The following is a 20556-nucleotide window of genomic DNA, read 5'->3' as shown; positions in this document are numbered from 1 at the left end:
TTCAATTTCAAATCGAATTGCATTTATTTTGTGATTGTTTGCGACGCAGCAAAGCAAAAAATATAACAGCTCGGAAACTGCTGATGAGGGGAACACGTGGTATCGGTAAATGTTTCCAAAGTTAAAAGTATTGAAGATATTTTAGAGGATAATGTGAAGTTGTCCATTGACGAATATAATCTGGACTAGGTTATGAACAAAGGTTGGCCCGTATCCAAGGTGAGCTAAGTGAAAGTCTAGAAATTCATTTTGAATAACAAAGGTTACATTATAAATAAATAAAAAACATAATTGTTTTAAGAACTCAACTGAGGTGGACCGTGAATCTCTGGATAGCCCACTCCAGCATGTAGGACTTGCTTCTTTTTTATTGAAGTACAGAAAAGGAAAATCAAAATGGTAAATTATTGAAGTACAACATTGTAAGCATTTCGAAAAACTCGCCATTAGTAAATCATCAATACATCGATATAATACCCAAAAATCATTTATATGGATAACCATTAAGCTTTCTCCAGCACTATTCACAATCAGTGTTGCCGTTTTAGCCTTTTATATTATGATTTAAATGATTTAAACTTGTTTGCTATTGACAGTTAAACTTTTAATAAAGATTTATTGAAATCCCAATTAGCCAGAACTTAATTTTAAATTGCTGCCTGTTTTCTATCCTCTTAATATATTTTTGTTCTGTTTTGGTTTTTTCCTGGTCGGTCTGTCCGAATTTTGTAATTTTATTTCTTCGTCTGCATCGCATCTGCATTTTTAAACCTTTTTTTTTACATATTTCCCCAAATTGAAAGATATTGCTGGAAGATGCATTATTTAGTGAATACAAAAATTTATTTACGGATGCATTGTAAATTAAACCATTTAAATAATTGACTTTGTGCAGCAGTGTTCGTTTATTTATTTTTGTTAAGTTAGGCTCATTTTTTAATTACTGCACTGCATGCTAATCACTATTGGCAAACAAGCAGATTTTCAATTTCGAATCGAACCCAATCAAATTAAAGCATTGACATTTATTTTCTGATTCGGTGCTGAAAAGCATGGAATCAAATAGTAATACATGGGGTTATTCTACCGGATTCGGGTCGAGCAGGGCGACAAAGGTGTATGGCATTAAACTCAGAAGCTGCTGAGAAAGAGGAACACGTGGTCCTGCTAATTGCTTCCAAAGTTGATAATATTAAAGATATTTTGGACGATAATGTGGAGTTGTTCATTGTCGGAGATAATCTAAAAGAGGCCGTGAAAATCCGATTTTAAATTATTACATTTATTATAAGAACAGATCAGGATAGTGTCAGTAACAATGCAATTAACGAATAAACATTTGAGTCGCATGTCTAAAAGATTGTAAATTTAAAATACTGCTTTCATTTGCGCCGAATTTTCACGCTCGTGAGCAACATTTAGTTCAGTCAGTGTTAGAAATCATCGCAAAACTCACTCACACACGCACATGTAATTTTGGCGGCGCTTGGGTTATTTCATCGCTAACTTTAGCGTCGTCTGGATCGCTGAGACGATTTCACATTTGCGTATTTGCCAATATATGTTAGTTAAATAGTATAGAGTTAAGTTGTAAAAAAAATCCAAGAAGCAACAACAAGCCATTCAAAATGGATGAGGAAAATAGCGACACTCCGCGTGGTAAGTTGCAATGGAGTTGCATTTGCAGATAACATGTTGCCAAATTTCTAGATGTGCTCAATTTCAAGTACCGTTTGAATTCAAAATGTGACGCGCTGAAAAAAAATGGTGTAAAATGCGAATAGCCGCAAATTTAAACTAATATCTTAACAATTTCTGCCACTTTTAGTGACGCGCGCTCGAACACGCCGCATGTCCGCCTTGGAAAGCGATCGTCCTTTGACGCCACAGGTGGATTTGGTCGCCGAGCGTCGTAAGTACATTTTTTTTTTATATTAACTGTCCAATTGATATTTAAACATCAACATCAAGCAGCTGCTGCAGCATCTCCCCGTGTGATGCGGCGAACTCGCGTGAATTCGTCAACAATCGAATTAAGGACACCCATACGTGCCACCCGCTCATTGTTGGCACGCGGGGATACCCCGGAACCGGCCACGCCCACTTTGAGCTTGTCGGCCGCCAAGCGAGCAACGCGCACGCCAGCTAAATCCGCACGCAAGCAGTTGACACTGCAAGAGGATTTGAAAGAAGAGGAAGCCGAGGCAAAACAAGCTTCTATTGAAGTTGCTGTAGACCCCATAACTCCAGTTCAAAAAGGTGCAGCTGGCGCGATCAGCACGCCGCCATCAGATGACAGGCGGGTGACGCGTTCCATGTCGAAGACACCACCCGTGGCTGGACGCTCCGCCAACAACACGCCAACTAATGTAAAAAATTCGCCGAAAGCAAAGCCAAAAGAAACCCAGCAAAAACCTGTCACCCCTAAAATTGTAGACGTGCAAAAGATTCACTCTGATGAGAAAGTAGCCGAAAAATCGATATCTAAATTTCAAACAAAACAGGCACCAGTGGAAGAAGCCGAAATGGATGAACGGCTAGCAAATGTGTCAATGTCAATGGTTGCCACAACCTCTAAAGTTAAAGTGAATGTGAAGGACATCCTTTTGGACTATAAAAGTCCCATAGCGCCCAAAGAGACAAATAAAACCAATCCACAGGATGAAGAGAACAACGGCATGGAAAAAGCGAAGGAACAGTTGATGCCATCAACTGAAGCCACAGAGGTATTATTAGATGATCTTGATGTGGCGCTAGTATGCGATGCTCTCGTCATCGATGATGTCCGCTTGCCGGACCTTACGCCAAAGTTAATGTCTCGGGTGGTGGAACAGAAAAGCTCAGAGTCTAGGAAAGCTGTGGGCTTTAACGGTGACAATCAAGTGGAGGATGATACGAAGACGAAATATCCAAAAACACCAGCGCGAATAACTAATTTATCGGTGAAAAAGGGCAGCATGTTGAAGGTTAAGCACGAGACACCTCTAAAGCCCCTTCTAAAGGAACGTAAAAGCTCAACTCCACTAGCAAAGTCAGAGACTCCACTCCAGGACGAGCAGACAGTTGCCTCCGATGAGCCAAGAAAACAGCCGCCTGCTCAAATCGACGTGATTCCACCATTCTCAGCGTTGGAGGACGACAACAATAATAACAAATCTACAGAAGTTGAAATTACCAAGGAGACGCTCGCCAGCCGTCTTGACAGCGATGACGAGGATGAGGAAGCTGATCGCTCCGCTTCACTCCACAACGAAGACGAGTATGAAGACGCCGAGGAGGACGAAGATAATCGCTCAGCTTGTGAGTTTTTTGACACCGAAGCAGAGGTTTTTGAGAATTACGAATCGGGCGACTCAATGGACAGCGCCGAACGACGCGAAATCAAGGAGAATGAAATACTGTACGATGGCGAGTCTGTCGGCAGTCAGGACACACCAGATGAGCACTCGGAGGATGAGGAGGAGGGGAGTGCCGATGAGCGAATGTCATTCATAGTGAGCGACAGTGATGGAGAAGGTGATGGCGATGGTTGTAGCATTACGTCCCTGTGCTTCTCATCCGCTGAAGAAGATGCCGAGGATGCCAAGCTACAGAAAAAATATCGTCGTATTGTATCAATTGACAGCAGTGATGAAGAAAAACCAGGCGATACTGTGGCGAAGGAAAATGAAGTCAAAAACGATGAAAATGCGGAAGAAAAGCCGATGGAAAAGAAGGAGAAGGAAACAGCAGAGCTGCCGGAGAAATCACTGAAGCCAACAGAAAGCGAGGAGGCCGTGCAGCTGGACAAGTCGATTGCCATTAACAAAACTGTTTCATCCGTTGGACACAGCGATGAGGAACCGATGGAAATTGATGAGGTGTCTTCCAGTTCCGATGATGAGGATGGAGGAAACGAGTCAAAACTGAATAACAAGTCCATATATGAAGTACTCGATTCTTGTGGTGATGATGATGGTGATGAGTCGAGCGTTAAAGTTGGCGCGAAGGATAATGTTGATGATGTAGGTAAATCCCTCAAAAGCAGTGCAGAGCATGAAAATGAACAGGCTTCTTCATCAAATGGTAAAGATAATGATGAAATACCCATTTTATCGTCAAAGCAATCTGAGCAATCCTCGACAGAGACAGTTGCTGGTTGCAAATCAGTGGCAACTGCCAGCGAATCTTCGACATTCCATGACAAGCAAAAGCGTGGCGAAGAGGAGGTGCTCCTGGCTGAGCTCGCCTCCTGCGACGTCTCGCATCTGCAGAAAATGTTCAATCCGCTCCAGAAGTCGCGTCGTCAAACGCTCTACATGGAGGATACGCCCATGCCAGCCAAGGAGCCCAAATTGAAGCGTCGCAGTGTGCAACTGAACAGCGATGTCCAGCCATCCCAATCTTTCATCGAAACCCTGGCCGAGGAGCAGCGCCGTCTATCGAAGCGTAAACGCATGTCCAAAAGCTTCTGTGGTGCTGCCGATAATCTGGACGTGAGTGTGGTGGAGGAAGTGCAGCGTAAGAAGGCCAAAAGATCGTGTGATAATGCCGAAGCTGAGAAGGTTGAAGCGGAACGGTCCGCTGATCAGCTGGAGAAGGTGCTTACTGCTACTGACCAGCTAGAGGTGGAGTTGCCTGTTACCCAGATGGAGGTGGAACTGCCTGTTGCCAAAATTGAGAAGGAGCTGCCTGATGTCCAGAAGGAGCAGGAGCTGCCTGTTGCCCAGAAGGAAAAGAATCTGTTGCCTGTTGTCAACAATGTTGAGAAGGTACTGTCTTCTGCCAAGGTTGAGAAGGAGCTGCCTGCCAGGAAGGTTGAGAAGGAGCTGCCTGCCGGCAAGGTAGAGATGAAGTTGCCTGCCAGCAAGGTTGAGATGAAGTTGCCTGCTGCCCAAAAAGAAGATGCCCAGATTGAGGAGCAGACGCACCTTGTTTGTGTGGAGCAACTGCCTGTTGCCAAGTTGGAGCTGCAACTCCCTGCTGCTGCACCCAAGGAGCCTGCAAAGCGGCGCAGCTTCTATTTAGATTACTGTGACAACATCCTGCTGGCGGCCAATGAAGCCAAGCTGCAGCAAAAGAAACAAGTAAGCGAATCTTGAACTTAATGAATTGTTCATTGATTACACATTGATTCTTCATTTCACTTTGATAGCAACGTCTCGCTGCTGGCGACCAGCAAGTGAAGCAGAAGCGTCCATCTAAAGTCGTTACCGATCCCTTGCCAAACTCTCAAATTGCCATACTCAGAGCGAGTCCGGAAAGAGAACTTTCTGCCAAGATTAAGAAGAACGTGAAACGTTTGCAGGCCACCAAGCAGGCCGTCAAGCAGGCTGTGAATCATGCCGTGCAGCTTCTCGTGCCGGATGCAGCAGCTAACAAGCAGGTGAGTGTCGCACTTGAACTCTTCCTCTGCTCTGCCTCTACATCTACCTATCCTTGCAGCCCCAATCGCTGGCTCGCAAATTGTCCCCGCAGCCGGAGGTCAATGGCAGGACGACGAAGCAAACAAAGGCAAAGGCAAATAAGAAGAAGAAGCGTAAAGGGTTGGTGGAGCAGGTGACGCCGGGGAACAGCTCGGAAGAGGAGGAGCTTATTAAAACCAGGGCCGGCTGGGTCTTTGTCACCAAGGAGCAACAGGAAATTGTCAAAACAAACTCGGGTCCCATGATTGTCGAGCCCTGCACGCCAAAACAGAAGCATTTCAGGGTTGATCATTTGACACCCGTGGGTCTTGGCTTCCAGGAGCAGCAGCTGCCCCACAGGACAAAAGCAAAGGATAAACGCAATGCAGCCACTGAGGCGGCGTTGCGATTCAAAATGAAAATGTTCGGCAGAGATAAGTGATTATAAATGCATAGTATAGTATTCGATTGTTGTTGGATGTATTCGCAGGTTCCGGAATTCCATATTTTTATGTTATCTTTCAAGTCAGCTTGTCACATTTTATGTTTAAGCATGGATCAAATCTAAATTGAATTATTTTGTTCAAATTATTGTTCATTTTTTCGTTTATGCCATATTTGAAGTTGCTGATTTAGTTTTGTTGTTCACTGATATATATTCTACAATCTAGATCACACCTTAAACATACTCCAATTCCCAGTTCATTTATTGTATTTAAATATAATCCATAATTTACTAAGAAACTCTATTGATGTTTATAATAAACATCAATTAAAAAATATATATATTTGTAGGCTCTGTCAATGATATTATTGATGATTTTGGTTTACTTTTACATCATTTATTACTTTTAGCAAGTTATCCGCACAATAAAAAATAACAATAAAAGAGCAGGATCTGAAAATTTTTTCTAAATATGTATATCTTTCTTTACAAGAGAGATTACTGAATTTCATTTTGCAGATATTGCAAACCACAGGAAAAAATTCAAATTCTAAACTGTAAGTTCTTTAAGCAGAACAGCTGGTGGTGCAATAAAAAAAAAATTGTTTATCTTTATGATGGAATACCCCGAATGCTTAGTAGAAATATTGTAAAGCATAATAAATTAGAATGTGCATGGATCGCACAATTTTGCTTTATATTAGTGATATGATTTATGTAATAAATAATTTTTCATTATCATTCATCATCCATTTGGATTATACCTTTTCAAACTCTGTTATGCTCAAATGATCTGTTAATTATCTGTTGTTGCTCAATTGAACGGTTTAAGCTTACGATATTCAACACCTGCATATCGATAAATTGTTCGATGGCGTTTTTATGGTAATAAACATTGATAAAATACGTTTAAATTCAAATAATTTGATTTCCAGTTGAAAATCTTTTACAGTGTGATGTAAATATACTTTTTAATTTAAACATTGTCGTATTTACATTTCATATTGTTTTATTAAAATTTGTATATAATTGTTAGTTAGAACCGGAAATCAATATATTCTGAATTTGAATCAAATCATTATGCGATAAGGCAATAAGTGCATTTCTTGAATAATATATAAGCTAGAACTCAAAAGAGTTTTACAGTATTGTTGGCTTGCAAAGATAACATTTGTTTCAAAGGATAATATATAATTTAAATAATAATAATATATAATGATATCGATATCGATATCACTCGTCTTTGTGCTAAATCGTATTTGCGACTTATCGGAATGCAAGCCCGATATCTACATCCCTAGTCAAAAGCAACAACAAGGCCGAACGGAGCGGACGTATGCGCGGCTTGTGAATTTGTGATTGGTTGTAAATATTATTTTTGCCGATAAAGAGAAGTCAATTAAAATATAATTACGAAATGTGACGGTACAGGAAAATAGAAACGCCAACACTTCACAAATAGTACACACTAATATTGATAAATAATATATGTATATTTATTTAAAAAATAACTGTGTAATAAATAAATGTATTTAAATTATGGAATATAAAAGTGTGCGGATCCAATGAACGGTTATTTCTCTGCTACACTAGGCGCGTAACGGTTTTTGTACACACACGCACACACATACACATCGTCAGGAAAGTGATAAAGGCAGAGTCGATCAAAACAAAGCTCATATGCAACAGTAAATTTTGGGAATTAAACGGCTGCAACATGTTCGAATTAGAGGATTATTCCAGCAGCATTCACGAGGGTTTCTTCAGCAAATATGCAGTAAGTACACACGAACATCAATAATAAATACATAATTAATAATGTACTAATATTAATAATTAATACTGCCGCACAATCTGACAAGCATTTATATTGACACATGTGTGTGTGTATTTGTTCAACAAGAACACACAACAAAAAAACAAAGAAACAGCAGCAAATAAAAATTGGCAAATTTCGACTTGCCGGCCGGTTAAGCGCACATTCACACATACACATACGCACACACTACATTCGCACACACACACACAACCAACCACATGGCTGCTTTATCGTTTATTTTCGAATTCGTAACGTTCGTTTTCTTGCACGCAAACTCGCCGAAGTCGACAAAGCAGCGCTGCAGCCGCATCTCTCCAAAGTATATATTTTTTTCCTAGTATTTATGCAACCATATACCCCTGCCTACCGCCCCACCACAACAGCGCGCATCACTGTTGCGCAGTCGAGCCAAGAACAGTTTGCCACATTCCCCTCTCTGGCACTGTTAGCGTTCGGCGAACTTAGTTCGGTTTTTTTTTTGTCACGCTTGCTTTGTTTGTGCTTGTCGCTTTCGTTCTTAACGTACAATTTTTAAATTTGAATTCGTCAGCTCGCCGCAGCGAATATTTGCGCACATTGATGTGTGTAATATGTATGTGTGTATGCGTAATTCTTTGCGATCATTGTGATTTGAAATTGCTCTCAAGAAACCGCTGATTAATGCTGGTGTGTGGATGTCAAGCATGTGGGGGAGGGAGATGGTGGTTGGTCATAGCCGGAACAGAGTCGCAGTGTTAAGTGGAACCGATAATAAGATTCTACAAAATTGTACATAATACACACATTGTTGTAAATGTACTTCCTTAACTTTGGGGCGATTTGCTTACGTTATTATTTTATGCCACTGCTGCCTCTGGTGATTAACTTGGCTATATTCGTCTGTGTGTGTGGAGACCCAAACTTAATGTTTAAGGCAGCGCCAATGTTAAATCTCACTCAACAGAGCGGCGCTTCTGTTGTGTGTACTAAAAAACTCTGCAGCCACAACAGCGGCGAAAACGTTGCTGTTGCTCGTTGGATTTTGAGTTTGACTTTCGTCTTTTGTCGGTTGGTTGGAATAGGTTGGGTGTATGGTTGTTGGTGGTGGGGGGGGGGGGGGGGGAGGTTTGACTCAGTTTGACTCTGTTGTCGTCGATTAACATGAGATTAATGTTCTCCTAATTTCGCCTCTCTCTGTTTCGCTTGTACTGTTTGTATGACTGTGTGTATGTATGTTATGTACATAGAATAATGCGTAATTACTTAACTTTATTTATTTATTGCTAAACAGTGCACACTAGCATATATAATGGGTGTCTGTGTTTGTGTGTATGTGTATTTGTCAGTTTGCTGTGGGCTGCTGCTTCGCTGCTTTTGCCTCTGTTAAGGTGTCTTCTGCTTTTGCGTTCTACACTTTTTGAAGGCCAAAGATTCAACTCGCGTTTCTTTGCTAGCGGCAACTTTGTCTTGTGTAGCTTTAAACGCATGATGTACATAAACTTATTAAGGTAACTATACAATATACTTATTCTATGTTTGTATTAGTTTCTTGTGTTGCATATTATAATAAGGGGGCAAAAAACTTATAAAAAGCATGTGCGCCTGATAAATGCAACATGTACCAAGAAACAAGAAGCAGACACATGCGAGCACAGCCACAAGTGTGTTTGATATCTGTGTGTGAGTGTGGGGAAAACAAAGGAAAGCAAACACAGCAAAACGCTTTTATCTTGTTTTTTTGTACTTTATTTTCAAACGCCACAAGTTGCGAGTCAGTGTGAGAGGAAGAGCGAATATTCAAAGTCAAAAAGCACTCAGCGCTCATACATCAAAAGCTTTCTCTCTCGCTCTCGCTCTTACTCTCAATGAAAATGGCTAAGTAAAAAAATTGGCATCAACTTCAAAGTTCAACGTGCCGGCAACTTTGAGTTTGAGTGAGTGTATGAGGCACCCACCTCAACACACACACACACACATATACACACACCCCCAAAAATACACTCACGCGTGAGGCAACATGTCGCTGGCTGCTGCTGCTGCTGCTGGCTTTCGTTCGTTTGTTGCTTGATGAATATGAGCGCCCAGCTGTATGCCGCATAGATTTTCTCACGGCCCGCAACACAAACACACATAAACTTGGACCTCCCCAGAGAGGAGCCTGCAGTATGCAGTTGTTTGTAACCCTGATTTCGAACTGGGGCTGCATAAACTGTAAGCAGTTGAACAAAAATAGTGCCGTTTGAAAAGTATAAGAAGTGTGATTTTAAGTCGCGAACAATCAAAAAAAAAAATATGTAAAAAAATAAATAAAATTTATAAAATATAAAAATTTATCAAATACAAAAAAAAAATAAAATTAATTTATAAAGTAAAAAAAATAAAATAAAACTATATTGCAAAATAACAATTTGTAGCAGCTTCAATTTCCTCGATCGACGTTTGGAAAATTGGAGATAAAAAAATAACCAATAACATCATATTACCAATATCCATCGCATATGTGTGAATTTGTATGTCGCCTGGATTCTCCCGGGGTCCATAAAGTAATTTACGAATAGGCGCTCAGAAGGAAAAGAAAAGGAACATTATCAACGGCCGCGGTCCTCGTCAGATGTTTTCTCTTTTACTGCATTGCCTACCTACATACCTGGCCTGGTCCTGGCATTTGGGATTCAGTTTGGGATTGGATTTGTGTGTCATTGCAACAATTTAAAGGTGAAAGCGGCTCAAAGAAGAAATGTAAAAGGCAGAGCAACTTCACAGAAGAGGAATGCACGGCAGATGCAAGGCAAGGCAGAGCGAAGACACCAAAAAGGAATTCCGATAACACACGCACACGCACAGACACAGAAGACAAAACAAAAACAAAACCAAAAACAAATGCAGCACCCCAGAAAAGTGAGTGTCTAGGCCAAAAATCCTGCTGCTGCCTGCCTGCCTGCCTGCCTGCCTGCCAAGGGTGCAACAACGAAGTCTTCAACATGTTGTTATCTTGCCTGCCTTCAGCTCAATTATAAACATACATTCATACATACATATGTAGGTATGTCTTTTTAATCGTTGCACAGCTCGAAAAGGTCATCGTAAGTAGGTGGAGGGGGTAGGGGGAGGGAGGCGGGCAACAGCTACTGCTGCTGCTGCTGCTGCTAACTGCTCCAAGCCAAAGTGTCGAAAAGTTTTCAATTTTTCGCTTTTCGCCGCATGCTTGCTGCCAATTTTGGCCGCCTGTTCAATGCATTTTTATTTCGGCACATTTTTTCGAAAGCAATTTTTGTTTTTGTTTGTTTCCCAATGATAACAAAAACAAAATAGATTAAAAAAAAAAAGAGGATAACCCTTTGCATATATATATACATATATAAATTATATTCTACTATCCATGCAGGTGTTGAACAAGAACTAAAACCAATTAGAGGCAGGAAGTTTCCTTTCCGTTTGCAATGCACAATTTACAAAGCCCAGAACTATTTACATATTTATTATACATTCATATGCATGTGTATATGTGTGAGTGTGTGTGTGTGTTTGTGTGTGTACTCGACTACAGCAACAACCACCCCTGAGTGTGTTTCAAATTGCAGCTGCCTCATGACTGCCTGCCTGACTGCTGCCTGCTGCCTGCCTGCCTAGTCTATCTGCCTGCCTGCCTGCTCCGTCTGCCAGCCAGCCTGACATAAGGTTATCAGAGCACACACACTCATACACTCACACACATTTATACACACATACATTTCCAGTATCATTTGGTTAAGTATTTACATATTTGTTGTCTCACTCATTTCACCATAAGCCTAGTTTCTCGCATGCTACTTGAAATATGATTTTAATAAAATGCGCAATGCGAGCAGGAAATGTCATTGATTCATTATTAACACTGTGACGACCATGCAAAAGTATTTACAAATGCAATGAATTCATCTTAAATATGTAATCATGTACATGTGTATGTAGAATGTGTCAAGTAATTATTTGGACACAGGAAACAATTCATATTTTCCCATTCCTTTAGCAAGGGAAAAAGTATCTGATCAGCTATTTATGTTATTTATTATTTATTTATTTAAAATATTCCTTATTTTGAGTGTAAATGTTTGGACAAATACTGCTAATGATTTCGGCAGTTGCTGTTTGAACCAATATCGTTAGAAATTAGCGTTTACTTTTCCCCTAAACTTTCGTCTATATGGTTGACAAACATATTCTGTTCAAAGTTTTTAATCTGATAATCCAGTTGTTTTTATTATAGTCATAGAGTAGCTTATTTGTTTTAATTAACTAAACAAAATACTAGAAATAGCAATGGAAATATGATGAGAAAGTGTTTTGACAAAAAAAAAAAAAAATATTTTAATTTCTTTTGCATTCATCTATCATTCTTTTATTATTGTCTTTATCTTATTTACATTTTTGTGCAATGGAGTTCTTACTACTAGTTAACAAAATTGATGACTTTTAAACTGTCAAGAAATGGTTAATGATTCTGCAATTCCCTTTTGAGTGGAACCCCTTCAAATGGGAGCTTTTATTTTCTTAACGTGTATTTACTTTTGAACTATTTTCAATATCTATTTGAGTTGCACTTATGATTTGGCCACCTCTTCAGTCGTTCGAGGTTCCAAAGTGATCCACTTAGAAACTGATGTGTATGTGTATGTCTACGTACATACATAAATACTTATTTTTATACATTTTAAGATGTACTTGCACAGAGCTCATATTGATTTCCTTAATGTACTCCACCCCTCCCACTTCCCTCCTTCGATTACAAGAAAAGCAATCAAATGATGGCTGTCAATAATGAGGCAGCTGCTGCTGTTGCTGCTACACAAAAACAAGGGTTAAGAAGTGCAACACCTGCTGCTGCCTGCCCCAATTGTAAATGCGTGCAAGAGGGGAGAAGCAGGAGGGGAATATCACAGAAAAGAGCATTAACTGGTTTTCAGGATGCTGCTGCCACATCTGAACATTCATTGACAGCAGCAGCAGCGGTCGGTTGCACAACAAATTCTGTTAATGTGTGTGGCAAGGGATTGCGATTCATGCAAATGAATCTGCTGCCCAGACACCAGCCAGACAGACAAATGATGTGTGTTGTGGGCGAATAACAACAACAAAAGCAACAACATTTTCGGGACTGTTTTGACTACTGATAAAAACACCGCGGCGGCAAAAGAACGTGCGGCTTGCATACATTTATGAAATCCTGCTAAATTATGCAACTTATCATCATTCATATGGTGGGTGTATGGAGCATGAAACATGCGCCATGCCCCGTGTGGCAAGCGGCAAATGGCAAGTAGCGTTGTGTATGTGCCCCGCCTCGTCTATCGATTTTTCAGCAGGAGCAGACATGACCCGGGGGCGGGTCAATGAGTTGGAATGTGTCCAAGGACACGCTGACATTGCTTACCATAAACCCACAAACCGCACCCCCATCCCCTTTAGTCAGTCACATGTAACAGGCGCTGCGCAACACTGCCTCTTTTTTAGAGTGTCGTCCAAGCGAAGAGTTGCGCCTAATACCCAACAACAATAAGAACAAGCATGTCTCAACATGTGCAAAAGTGTTGTCAGCCTATTGCTAAAAACTTTTGCCTACTACCCTTTTTCGTAGCAGAATTCAAGTTTCGCGCAACAGCACAAAAAGTACTCAGACCGAGTCGAGCGCTCAATTTTAGCTCAGCTGTGTTCTGCTCTGCTCTTTTGCTGTTGCCGTTTTCATTTGCAGAATGTTTTGTTGCCAACTGTACTCAACAGAACAGAACTCTGCTGTTCGTTCGTCGTTTGGTTGATGTGTTCCTCCTATGTTTTCAATGTAAAGAGTAGCAGAGTTTTTCTGTGTGCTGGTTTCTCTTTCAGTCGCTTTTAACATGAGCCAGACGTCAACGTCGCTGCCTGCTGTTCTGTTCACTGCTATGCATACATACACAAACACACGTAAATTTGCTACGTTTGTATTGCTTCCCTGTTCGTGCTGCTGCTGTTGCTGTTGCCGCGCTGCTCTGCTGCTGTCAGTTTATTGTTTATGTACGGCTTTATTCCTTTTTCTTTTTACTTTTCGTTTTTCAATGGTCATACCTACAAAGATACACATATACATACTTTCTGTATGTATGTATTTTTCCCCTTTTATCGTTTATCTACTGTTAACGGTCGCTCGCTCGCTATAAGATTTGACTAAATGTTGCGGAAACATTTGTAGCTCTGCAACATTTCCACTGGTGGTTGTTTTTAGCTCAACTCGTCTTTGCCGGCAGCATATCCAGCATATAATACAAGAATCTGTTTATGCAGCATAATATACATATGTATGTGTGTGTGTGTATGTATTGTATATATAAATAAATAAATATATGTACGATTAGTTTGCAGCTGTAATGCAAATGGAAATGCGGTAAATTTGAATGCCTGAAAAAAACTATGTATAAACAAATTTGTATGCCTGTAAGTTATCTAAAATTATGTACATAAGTGTGTGCACACTTATATACACACGATTTATTTTTTTTTAAGCCTTTAGCCTAAAATTTCATAAAACTTTCAATTTTGCTGATATCCGGTTTAGGATGGTGGCCTTCTCATCATCATCGTTCCTCTGTGTGTGTATATACATACATATGTACATATGTATGCTATCTGTGTGTGTGTTTCTTAAGTCCATCCCCATGTGTACACATGCATACAAACAAGTTGGTTTTGTTGTTGCTGGACTTTTGGCGCCGAGTTATAAACACAAACACACACACATACGAACAGTGCATGCATGCAGGCATAAATAGGTATTTATGCGTGTGTGTGTGCTTGCTGTGTGCCATATGCAGCCTGTGTCTGCCTTTCTCGTTGCCTGCCTGCCTTGGACCGTAAAACTGGTTTTTGACATTGCTCCTGCTTCTTTTCCATCATCAACATTGCAGTTGTGTTCTGCGTGTTGTTGTTGCTGCTGTTGGAAAAAAAGGAAAAGTATATACACATGTGTATAGCAACAACGACGATAATGATGATCAAATAATTATGTATTCCTTCACATTTTACATGTGAGCATGTATATATGTATGTAGATATGTGTATTTGTATATAATATGTACATTTGTGCATACTCTTGTAAATAGAGGCATGCATGTTTACCATTTTCGAAGCCCCATAAGCGTCAACAAGTTGCATGAAGTTTTATCGGAGAATGCAAAAAGTGGAACATTAACTGAAATCCCAAAAACTACAACTGCACTTCATTTATGAATGCTTATACATACATACATGTATGTATGTATATCTTATATGTTTATGACTAGAGAGACATTGGCAAGAGGCATTTGGCCATTGGCAACACTGGTGTTTGCTCCTTTGGTGTGCTCTGGGCATCTTCTAACTCACCTTTAATTGGCAATTAGCACAAGATTAACAGAAAATGTTCCCTTTGCTTTTGCCGCGCAACAAATTCCGCATAATTTGGGCGGCATGTGGCTAAACATTTTGTTGCACTATTTTTTGACATTCACTGCGAAAACGTAAACACTGCTTGAAGTTGGTTGTTGGACAGGGGGGAGGAGTGGTTGGGGTGCATAGGTGCATAGGTCGTTAACGTGTGAGTGGCAAAATTACCGCTTGATTTAATTAAAACAGCTGATTGGATTGTTTTTATTTTTTATTTGTCTTTAATAAACAAATTAGTTAAAATATAAGACAGGCTATTACTTCTCATCTCCTACTAAACCAATAAATAAGAAACAAATTTGCGTTCAGCAACAAATTATAGAAGTAAAAAAAAAAAATTATTAAAATAAAATTTGAGACATCGATCCTTTAGCAAATTGTAATTAAATGTCTAATGCAATTAACTAAAATCCGAGTTTGTGAAATTCGAAGCGAGAATCAGCAAATTTAGTGTTGTTGAATGTTTCATTGATTTCCAATAAGTGCTGATTGATTGAAGATATGATAATCAGAATGCAATCGATATATAACATATCTCGGGATAAGCGGGATTTATTTTTGTTTTGTCGTGTTCAAATTTTTACTAAGAAGAACGAAAATTTGATTAACAAGAATGGTGTACATTGTGTCTCGCCTACAGGATGCCGCAGGACCCTCGCTGGACTTTTATGTGTCCGACTCGATGCAGGATATGCTGGACGTGGACATTCGGGCGGAGATCGCCAACGTTGTGGGCAGCTCCAGTGATCTGACCTCCTCGCTGGATCATGCACTCGAGGCCATTTCTGCCATCAACAATAGCAACAACAATTGCAACAGCAGTATTGCCTCATCGTCGACGCACAATGCAAACGCCAGTCTGTTCACGAGCAGCGGGTTGCATGCCTCACCCACCGCCAAGTGGATGGGTTCGTGCGCAAATTTCTGGTCCACAACTGATTACTATGCAGACATTGGAGCCTGTGTGAATCCCATTTCTGTGATGCCGCTCATCAACTCCAACTCTGGAGCAGCGTCGCTGCTCGGCTCTGGATCGCCGCAGAAGTCGCGTGCTGCTGGTGGTGGCATCAACGGTTCAACGTCAACGCAGAGCAGCAGATCCGGCTCTGGGAGTGGACAGGCGCCGCCTGCCTCGCCATGCGGCCAGCACAAATCCCATCTGACCTTCTCGCCAGCTCAAATGAAGGTTAGCGCTGGCTCCATGCGACGCGAGCAGGTTATGGCCCACATACCCAAGCAGATATCAGCGTTACCCATCTCAGCATCGTCGCTAAATGCGCCCGCAACAATGGCCAGCAATGCTGCGGCCCAGCAGCAGCGCCGCAACTCATCGGCTGTGGATGCGGTGCGTAAGGATCTGGGCACGGAGCTACGCAAGATGCAGTCCATCAATGATGAGACGAAGAGCAGCACCAGCACGCCCAAAAACAACACCAGTCTGCTGACGACTGGTGGCAGCGCCACCAACACCATCAAATTGGGGCCAGGCATTGGCGGTTTGACCTTTGCCAACAGTGCCACATATAACAAACTGAAGCAGCAAACGTCCGTCAAGTCACCCAATGGAGCACCCCTCACCGCCAATGGCAACATAGTGCTCAAACGGGATCGGGAGGCGAGTCCGTTGCACAACATGGCCACGCTGCACGCAAACGGTGTCGTCCAGAAGCGTGGCAGTAATGCACCAAAAAGCATTGCATCTGCGGCACATTCGCCGCATCATCAGATGCATATGCAGAACAACAGCATTGGATCGCCCTCCTCGACTTCCTCATCCACGGCGAATGGTCGTCCCACAACGTCATCCTCGCCGCTCTCCTTTGCGCCACTTACCAGCAACAACACAAGTAACATCAACAGCAACAACAACAATGGCAACAGCAGCAATACCAACAACATGAAACCGCTGCTGCAGCAGAAGATGAAACTGCCGGCGGCGATGAGTAGCGTATTCCCAAAGCCCGCCTACTCCTACTCCTGTCTGATTGCACTGGCGCTGAAGAATTCGCGCGCCGGCTCACTGCCCGTCTCGGAGATCTACAGTTTTCTGTGCCAACATTTTCCGTACTTTGAGAATGCGCCCAGTGGGTGGAAGAACAGTGTGCGTCACAATCTGTCGCTGAACAAGTGCTTCGAGAAGATCGAGCGGCCGGCAACGAATGGCAATCAGCGCAAGGGCTGCCGCTGGGCCATGAATCCGGAACGCATCTGCAAGATGGATGAGGAGGTGCAGAAGTGGTCGCGCAAGGATCCGGGTGCAATACGCGGCGCCATGGTCTATCCGGAGCATCTGGAGGCGTTGGAGCGTGGCGAAATGAAGCACGGCTCGGCCGATTCAGATGTGGAATTGGATTCGCAATCGGAGATCGAGGAGTCGTCCGATCTGGAGGAGCACGACTTTGATGAGACCCTCATCGATGCGATGCTCGTCGAGGAGGAGGAGAACGATGAAGTCGAGTAAGTAACAAATGAAGATATTCCAATTCGAAAATAAATAATAAAAGTGCATCCACAATTTACAGCTGGGCCAACAGCGAGGAGGATGAGGATAACGTCCAGGAGGAGCACATGCTGCAAGAGTATGAGCCAAGCAACCACTCAACCAACAACCTGCCAACGGATCACCAGCTGCTCGTCGCACAGAAGAGCGCCGACTTTGACATTGAGGTAAGCTGGCCTGCCAAGGAGCAGCTAATGCTTATGATGTATATTCTGATTTCTGATATTTATATCTCTGGTCAGGTTAACGAACTGTACGACGCCATCGAAATTGACGATAGCAAGCTGGCGGTGCACCAGGCCATTGCCGTCAGCAGCCAGTCGACGAGCATTATTGAGCTGAATCCGGCCGATTTGAATGTAAATGATGGCTATCGATCACCGAAGCGTGCTCGGCTGGACATCAATTATGCCATCGGACCTGCCGGCGAACTGGAGCAGCAGTACGGCCAGAAGGTGAAGGTGCAGCAGGTGATGCAGCAGTACCAACAGCAGGCGCCTCCTACCTACAATCGTCGCAAGATGCCGCTGGTTAATCGAATCATATAAGGAATAGAAATATATATATATTTATATGTATATATATACATATATATTTATGTATAATACACACTTAGTGTTAGGTTTACGTTTAGGGAACAGCTACGTCAGCTACGCTTAAAACTTTAATCCTAAGTTGATTTTTCTTTGTGTACACATACACACACACTCACCTGTATGTATATGTGTGTGTGTGTGTGTGCATGCGGAACGATTCTTTTGATTCCAAATTAGTTTGTTATTCAATTTAGTCGCGCGCTTTGTAGTCGCTTATAGCAGTTGTGTCGCAGTACATTTCCATTTCCATTTCCATTTCCATGTAAATTGTAAGGGGCTTTCAAATAAATGTTTATGTTTCCTCAAGCAATCATTCAATGAGATCTATAAATCTCTCCATATACTTCTAGACGATAGATGATGACTACCTTTGACGCTTGAGCAAAAGCTCAAGAAATACGTAAATTAATAAGAATATTGTATTTGTAATTGTTCAAAGTCCTAATTCCAAAAATGACGCAACATTCAGTGTATTAATTGTTTCCAAAATCTTGACTATAAAGGGCATTTTTGAAATTGATCTCTAGCGAAAACAAAATTGTTTACTAATATATGTTGTAATTACTATTGACGAACGTTTTCTATAAGATCAAAATTAAAAAAAAGAAAAAGCAAAAAAAAAGAAGAAAGTAGTTCTTTTATCATTAAGCTTTACATTATATTTATAATAAGAATAATCATTTGGACAACGAAATATGAAACTCGAAATGTTCATAGACATATTTCCACACTTGTTAACTGTACATAAAATGGCATTTATAAGCATTTTTCTGCGGATTTTCAATATAGACATTTGAGTAGTTAATGTTGAAAACAACCACCCAAAACTTGCCGGTCCAGTATTCATATGACAGACGTTGGTAGAATTTAACCAATTATATATATATATATATATAAAAATACTATACTATGTATATATACCCTAGATATGGGTATATAAAATGAATAGAAACGAAATCTCTAATTAACAAATTGAAAATAGAGTCAATTAGATTTTTGAAATATATTATATTATATACATTACATATATATATATATATAGTATGTAAATATTTTTTACTTAATGTACGCTATATACTATATTAGCTTTAAATGAAAATATATGGTAATTATACAGTATACAATAATATCAACCAAAACCGTGCAACATTGCAAAAATTCCAAAATGAATTGTCAAAATTCTTCAACCGAAAAGACTTAAAATCATCAACGTATGCAGCCCAACAAATTCAGGAATCAGTTTACGCCTGAGCAGCGTAAATAGGAACTCAGATTTTAAATGCAAAGTACAAACAGTTTTTAAGTTAACAGAAATAAGCCTAAGTACGAGTTATGCTCAATTTTGAAAACAATACATTTCTCTTTTTTTTTTATTTTCAATATCAATTTTACACATTTTCAATAACCATTTATATCAAAATACTACTAGTAATACTAGTGATTGATTTGCATTTAACAAATTATATATTTAATTACGAAATATGTATATCATATGTATAAATTCTTTAAACAAAATAAACAATTTTTGTATAGAGTTGTTAGAAAATCAATATGTACAACGCAGTTGAAACCAAAAAAAAAATTGAATAAAAAAAATTCAAAACCATTTTGTTGTTTTTCTTTTTATACTCTGATACCGAAGGTATGCAAAGCAAGCAAATTGTTCATTTAAAAATGATTATTAACCAGGATGTCAAATCGAATCTAATTTAGGTAGTATAAATCAAGCAAATTTTGCTAAAGATTCCGGTGTTCGTCGAAACTTTCCAGTATCTGGCTGATTGAAACCATTAAAAATGTTTAAATCTCTGATCCCAAAATGTGTGTTTATCGTTCTAGCCACATTCGTCTGTATGGATAAATGTATTTCGGAGACTTCAGATTTGGAATATAAACTTAAACACGGATACATTTTTATATAATGTTCCGCTATGATATTTTCCTTCTTATAAGGTCTTTTCGCGATCATGCTTTCGATTTGGTCTTTTCGAGACGAATAATGCCAGTTAAGGTATTTGGGTGTTAAAAAATGTTTAGTTAGATTCTGACTCCGATGTCGATTCTGGTTTTAAATCGGTAAAAATGCGGTTTCGATTCCAATCCCATTTTGGCATCCTTAATTAACTAATTCATCCCACCCAAAATAAAATGCATAGATTTGCGCTTTAGAACATTTTTATTTCACATTTATAAATAGGTAGATCTGATTTGATATAGTTCAATGGTTTTCGAATTTCTCGTTATTTTTTCCAGTTTTTATTTTTTTTAAATTTGGTTTTTGTTTTTTTTCTGTTATTACAACCAATAAAGCTCTAGACTTCAGCTTAATTACTTACATATTGAATTTGTTGTAAACGATTTTGCCTTGCGAAGCAATCGTAAAGCATTCTGGCCAGATCTGG

General features: G+C 40.3%; 2 protein-coding genes across 4 annotated transcripts; both read left to right on the top strand.

The window, feature by feature from the left end:
- The first annotated feature begins 1544 nt into the window (after window positions 1–1544).
- LOC6564017 (protein slender lobes) lies at window positions 1545–6192 on the top strand. 3 transcript variants are annotated; one of them, XM_032737197.2, is made up of 6 exons: window positions 1555–1659; window positions 1829–1912; window positions 1972–4809; window positions 4864–5066; window positions 5135–5365; window positions 5425–6192. In XM_032737197.2, the coding sequence occupies exons 1-6, from the start codon at window positions 1629–1631 to the stop codon at window positions 5824–5826; spliced, it is 3789 nt and encodes a 1262-aa protein (XP_032593088.1). In that variant the 5' UTR covers window positions 1555–1628; the 3' UTR covers window positions 5827–6192. The 3 variants fall into 3 exon arrangements, with proteins under 3 accessions (XP_001990047.1, XP_032593088.1, XP_032593087.1); XM_001990011.2 differs by having other exon boundaries at window positions 1545–1659; window positions 1975–5066; XM_032737196.2 differs by having other exon boundaries at window positions 1972–5066.
- A 1169-nt stretch (window positions 6193–7361) lies between these two features.
- LOC6564018 (putative GPI-anchored protein pfl2) lies at window positions 7362–19042 on the top strand. The gene is made up of 4 exons (XM_001990012.3): window positions 7362–7606; window positions 15699–17515; window positions 17581–17725; window positions 17801–19042. The coding sequence occupies exons 1-4, from the start codon at window positions 7547–7549 to the stop codon at window positions 18104–18106; spliced, it is 2328 nt and encodes a 775-aa protein (XP_001990048.1). The 5' UTR covers window positions 7362–7546; the 3' UTR covers window positions 18107–19042.
- The last annotated feature ends 1514 nt before the right edge of the window (window positions 19043–20556 follow it).

This window comes from Drosophila grimshawi, unplaced genomic scaffold (assembly GCF_018153295.1).
Source record: "Drosophila grimshawi isolate 15287-2541.00 unplaced genomic scaffold, ASM1815329v1 contig_311, whole genome shotgun sequence".
Lineage (NCBI taxonomy): Eukaryota > Metazoa > Arthropoda > Insecta > Diptera > Drosophilidae > Drosophila > Drosophila grimshawi.
The sequence above is the reverse complement of the archived record's forward strand: the minus strand, read 5'-3'. Positions and strand labels throughout refer to the sequence as shown.